A 6,295-nucleotide genomic window follows, 5' to 3' on the forward strand; every position below is an offset into this window, starting at 1 on the left:
AAGTGCCATCAAATAGGTGGGTATCGCTTGGATAAGGAATTTATATATACTCAAAGAGAATGCAAGTGAAGCTTAAATAGGTTGCAGATATTGCGGCCCATTTTGTGCGCGCTATTTTTTCCAAGATATTTCTAAAACATAAGTAATAAGTTATGTTCAAATATTTGTGTGTTAAAAATATTATACATACATACGATGATTAAAACATAAAAACATATAAATATAAATATGTGTATTATATATAAAATATTTAGTAAAACATAAGTAATAAAAACATTTAAGATATTTATAAAACATAAGTAATAAAATTATGTTAAATATTTGTGTATCAAAAATACTATACATACAAACGATGATTAGTAAACAAAAACATTTAAATAATATGTGTATTATATAAAAATATTAAGTTGATACGGAATTAAAATGTTTATTAAATAAATATGTTTAATGAATCCAAAAAGGATATACACTTGTGTCTTATATTTAAATTCTAGAAAATGAAGAATACAAACATTTACTAAATATTTATGAATATTTAGTTGTGTAATTTTTTTTACTCATGTGTTATATTCAATATATGTGCAATTTAAATATTAGCCAAGTTATAAATTATGAACACTTTTAATTATACCAACATTGAACTATACAAACTTGTGTATAATTGTTGAAATGTTTGTATAATTACAATAATATTTTTGAATTGTAATTTAGAAAACCAAATATGTATACACACATTTATATGACACACATGTTTACATAATACTTAGGTTTATAAAATATGTTACTCAATATTTTGTATCTTAAAAAAACATGTGCAAAATATATAATACACACATTTATATAAGATACGGGTTTTACAAATATCTTTAAAAAGTAGCACGTGCAAAATGGGCCGGAGTATACGCAGCACATTTAAGCTCCACATGCGTCCCCTTCGAGTACATATTAGGTCGATATTACACATTCAGACCTGAACTGTGGAGTGGCTATAGCGTCCACTACCAAAACAGTTGGCCGCAGGTTAATTTTCACATATATGTGCAGTACTGTGGTAGGGTTTTTCTGCAAATAAAAAGTATGAGGAGGTTTTGTTAAAAATGCATCGCTGCGGTTGACTTTTTCGGTGAATAAAAAAATATGAGGGTGTTTTTTTGTAAAAATATGTCACATCCAGTACCATCACTCACTAACAGGTGGGGCCATACACATGGATACGCCTGCATACACATACTATGATCATATCTGCACGCTTGAGTCAACTTAGATGACCACAAAACTGTATTTTAGAAGTTCTAGCACCAAACCGCAGACACATACACATGTTGTGATCATATATGCACGCTTATGTGATACAACTTCTATGATTCCCAGTGATATTACCTATTAGTCAACCTATGTGGAAACTGGTACCGAGATGATGTTGTGAGGTAAAATTTGAAGAAAGAAAGAAAATTTCTCGTGCGCTGCCTGACTGGTCGTGCGGGCTTGTGCTCGTTGCCTGGATCTCTCCTCATTGTCTAGCTGCGTAAGGACATGGCCGCAACACCGTGGATATGTCGACGCCAATTCTGCTACTCCCGGCGGCTGGTTGGCTGGCTCCGGCTCCTCCGCAATGCTCCGTGTGGCTGTGCCATAGTTTGCTTCAACCATGGATAGGGGCAGAGAGCTCAGAGCTGGATGCGAAGGAGAGGCGCGGCACCATGACTGCTATTTACCGCTTACACCGAGCAGTACGATACTGCTAGCTAACAGCGATCTCCCTCCAGGTCTGTCCCAATAGCGGAGTGGCCGAAGTACAGAGAAACATTGTTTTGTGAAGATCCTAGAACTTTTAGTTGTATTTTTCCTTTTTTGTTCTGTCCTTGGTACTGGTTTTCTTTTGGTTTTTCTTTTTATCATTTTTCTAAATTCTTTTGGTCCTGATTGTCCCCAATTCAAGATCTTTTTTTCGAATTCACAAATATTTTTTAAAAAAATTGACGAGTAATTTTTTAAATCCATGTAATTTTTTCGGTTTCCAAAATATCGGCCGATTAAAAGATTCATCGCTTGTCAGTGGTTCAACGCCAATAGTATGCCTTATCTTTAGTGTTTGTACTGATTTATCACTTTGACAAGCAATTAATTGAGAATCTAGCGATTAATCGGGTCGGTCAATGCGGTCAGAAACCCCAAAACTGGGCCTCCTCCATCAGCAGCCTCGCACACAACCTACATAATCTCCCGCTCAATAGGTCTTCCCGTGTTTGCTACAAAGACCTATGTTTATTTCGCGATTACTTGGACCTTGTTACCCGCAAAAAGAAAAAAGATACTTGGACCTTGTTAGTGTCTTTTTTGGTGTTTGGTTGTTTGCTAGCGAGAAGCCGAGAAATATGTTTATTTGTGTTTCCTCGGACCTTGTTATGTAACATACTAGTAATATCTATCATTTAATATGCAATGTTGTCCTATTTGAAACATGCAAAAACAAGACATGTGTGGTAGTGTTCTTCTATTTTTATTGTACTGGTCCATTTTATGTGATATGATATGATATCTAATATATACTGTTGTGATTCGCAAAAGAAATGTACTGTTGTAGTGTCATCCTATTTTTATCAAGGATACATCAAGATTGACGTATCAAGATCATATATAGAAGAAGCCAAGAACGGCCTATGGTTGTTACAACTTAGCCACAGCTCTCAAAGTCATTGACCCACATTAATTAAACCCATTAAGAGTCGCGTGAGTGGCGGCCAACCATCGAACACAATAAAAATTACATCGAGATTCCGAGATTCCGAGACCACCGAACAACTGCTAACGTAAACTGGGTTGTGAGTAGTGTCCGCTCTCTACCTTCTATACGAACGCCAACAACTACCGATGATATGAATTGACAGTAGCAAAATAGTGGAGTTTAATTATTATTTTTGTAATTTGCATGATTTCTACTTGCAAGTCACTGTATAACTTATTTGCTGTGGTGTGCAGTGGTGATGTGCCCGACTGATTTTTGAATTTTTACAGTCCCTAAATCTCTGAAACGTCCAGGTTTAGTGCATTTATTACACGTACAGTCTTGTTTTTGACTGAAACTATTTTGATTTCAGTCTTTATTTTTTGGTCTCGTGACAAAATGTACAAACGTACATTCATTAATCCGTTGTTTGTTTATCATACAAACATACATAAACGTGTGTCACGTCGTTACCGGATGAAAATTCTGATTGAAATCCAATTTACTTTTAGCTGATTGCAACAGGAAATGACACTCCCCGAAAGAAAGACCCGCGGCTGGGGTTTCAGTTAAATGGAACCGGGGAGGGCTCCCTGTTTTTCTAAAAAGAAAAAAGATCCGCCACACGAAACTACTTTCGCGCCGCGGTGGTGTGTGAATTACGTGACGAGGCGCTGCAGTGCCCGCGGCACCGGCGGCACGTAGACGTGGATGGCGCCCTCGAGCGCTTGCAAGACCTGCGCCATGGTTGGGCGATGTGCCTCCTCGTCCTGGATGCACCAGCACGCCACCCTGCACGCCCGCTCCAGCTCCTCCGGCATCACCTCGCCGTGCAGCCGCGGGTCAGCCACGGCGCCCACCTCTCCTTCGACAACCTTTCCCGCGGCCCACACGGGGAAGAAGGTCAAGGACTCCCTCGCCCCAGTCCCTGCCGCCTCCACCTCGCCATATCTCTCGGAGTTACGTCGTCCCGAGATGAGTTCGAAGAGCACCATGCCGAAGCTGTACACATCCGCCTTGGCACTGATTGGCTGCCCGGAGATCCACTCTGGTGCGAGGTACCCTATGGTGCCTCGCATCGTTGTCAGTGCACGGCTGAAATCCCTGCCCAACAGCTTCGCCATCCCAAAGTCGGCGATCTTCGGGGACATGTTCTCGTCCAGCAGGATATTCTCCGGCTTGATGTCGCAGTGTATGATGCGCTCGCGGCAGCCGTCGTGCAGATAGGTCAGCCCTCTCGCCACGCCAAGCATGATACAGTATCGGTCGTTCCAGCTCGGGCATGCGTTGCCGCCGAAAAAGGAGCCGTTGAGGGAGCCTCTGGGCATGTACTCGTACACGAGCATCTTCTGGTCACCCGACGAGCAGAACCCGAGGAGACGGACGAGGTTCACGTGCTGGATGAGCCCCAGCGTGCTCACCTCCGCCCGGAACTGCTTGTCACCCTGTCGCGCAAGACTTTCCAGCTTCTTCACAGCCACTTGGACTTGGGTCGTGTTGCCTCCCTTTTGCTGCTTCAGGACCCCGCGGTACACCGAGCCGAAGCCTCCGCCGCCCAACCGCTCCGAGAAGTTGTTGGTGGCGGCACGGAGGTCGGCGTAGCTGTACACAGCCAAGGAGGATCCATTCTCGTTCTCCATGTACACAACTAGTCTTCTCCGGGCAAGGAGAATCCTCCAGGCTAGTATGACCGACGCGCCCAATGCTGCTACACCGGCCAGTGTGATGCCAAAGACAAGCCATAATTTTGTCCCACCTTTCTTCCCGTGTACGCTATGGAGATCTTGCAATGCTCTTTGTGAAAGCCGGAGATAAAAGTCTGACCCGGGGCTGCTGGAGTCCGGGAAGAGCTGCTCAAGGTTGCGGATGTCTCCGTGCCAGACGGAGCAACCCCCGGCTCCGGCGGAGAAGGCGTATGCCTGGCATGAACAGTTCTTTTGGCAAGCCGACTCACACTCTGCTTTGCTCTGGGCGGCGGTCATGGCGAGCGGCTCGTCCGGGAGCTTCACGTCTGGCAGTGCTAGGAACCCGTCCGTCGTCGACCCATTGTGCGCGCACTTGAGCGGCGAGCTCCGGCGGCACCCGCCGCTCCAGTCGCTGAGCGTCCAGTCCCTCTCCGACACCGGAGCGAACCCGGGCGGGCACCGGCACGGCAGCTGGCTCCTCTGGTTGCAGACGCCGAACGTGCCGCAGAGCGCGTACGCGTCGCACTGCACGGTGGGCGCCGCCCAGAACAATTGCCAGCTCCGGCTCGCAGGCACCCAGACGAACTGCTTCTTCTGGCCGTTGAGATCGAGCACCAAGCGCGTGATGGTCGCGTTGTCGGCGAGCACGGTGGTGGTGCCCCGGAACGCCGGCGTGTCGACGAACGTCGTGTTGTAAAGGTTGGTGCCCCGTCCGGTCGCCGCTCCAACGTCGCCCTTCCAGCGGCCGCCCGTCCAGACGCCGCCGCGCCAGTACATGCGGGACCGGTTCCACAGCATGAAGAATTCGGCGGTACCATTGGGGTCCAACGTGTCGTAGAACATTCCCGGCGCAGGGTCCTGGGCGTTCCGCCATGACGTCAGCGCCTGGTACTCACCGGTGAGCTTGTTCTCCCCGAGCCACGCCCCCGGCAAGTACGTGTCCGTGGGGTGGTCGAAGCTCTGCCACAGCACGTTGGAGGTGTTTGCGCCGTCGACAAGGGCCAGGTTGCCGTTGTCGCGGATCTCCGCTGTGTTGTTTGAGCCTGGCGACAAGGAAGAAGAGAGGTTCGAAGACCACACCACGACCGGCGAGGCGGAGTCGCTGGTGCGACCGACGAGCTCGAGGTTGCCGTCGTCGGCGGAGACACGGAGCTCGGCGGAGGCGAGGCCAGACAGAGGACTCGCGCGGTTGCCGACCCAGACGACGGTCTGGCCGGGGATGTTCTTGTACCAGATCCCGAGGTAGAACCTGCCGTCGGAGCTACCGGCCGGGCTGAAGAGGCCGAGCTCGAACTTGCCCTGTGCCGAGACGAGCGTGTCGTTGCCCCGCAGCGGACGCGGCGCCGAGAGTGTCGCGGCTGCACCCACTGCAGGTGCAGGGGCGAAGCACAAGGCAAGGGCCAAGAAAGTGGCAGTGATGAGCGGCATGGTGATGGTGGAGCGCTTCCGTTTGCAGGGTGCAGCCGAATTTACAGGTGAATAGCGGAGACGGGTCGCGAGCGACACATGCGTGATGACCCCGGCACATTTTTCCGGTCAAGTTCTGCTGCTCCGTCAAGAAAGGACAAGAGAATAGTTCCAGATAGGAAGTTTGAGAGCGAGAAGTGGGGACAAGAGGCAACTAGTTTCAACGAATCGCTGCTGTAGCGCTGAATTTTAGTGCGTGGAATGCCATGGGGGGCCAGAGCTTTGCCGCAAGACTGCGAGTCCACCATGGTGACGTGCAAAGCAGCTGGAAATTTGGAATCACCTTGGCCCATGCTAGGACCGACGGGCAAGAGTGTCGTTCTAAACAAAATAGGATGACCACACTTCAACGGAGCTTCACCATCGGCGGGCCCATACGAGGACCGACGGGCAAAAGTGTCATTCTAAATAAGAAAAC

The 6,295-nt window shown here is 47.9% G+C and overlaps 1 protein-coding gene across 1 annotated transcript; it reads right to left on the reverse strand.

Annotated features, from left to right (window-relative positions):
• Positions 1 to 3,195: 3,195 nt before the first annotated feature.
• Positions 3,196 to 5,922, reverse strand: LOC123162802 (G-type lectin S-receptor-like serine/threonine-protein kinase At2g19130). The gene has a single exon (XM_044580564.1). It carries the CDS (start codon positions 5,836 to 5,838, stop codon positions 3,385 to 3,387), a length of 2,454 nt encoding a protein of 817 aa, XP_044436499.1. The 5' UTR covers positions 5,839 to 5,922; the 3' UTR covers positions 3,196 to 3,384.
• Between the last annotated feature and the right edge of the window lie 373 nt (positions 5,923 to 6,295).

This window comes from Triticum aestivum, chromosome 7B (assembly GCF_018294505.1).
Source record: "Triticum aestivum cultivar Chinese Spring chromosome 7B, IWGSC CS RefSeq v2.1, whole genome shotgun sequence".
NCBI lineage: Eukaryota > Viridiplantae > Streptophyta > Magnoliopsida > Poales > Poaceae > Triticum > Triticum aestivum.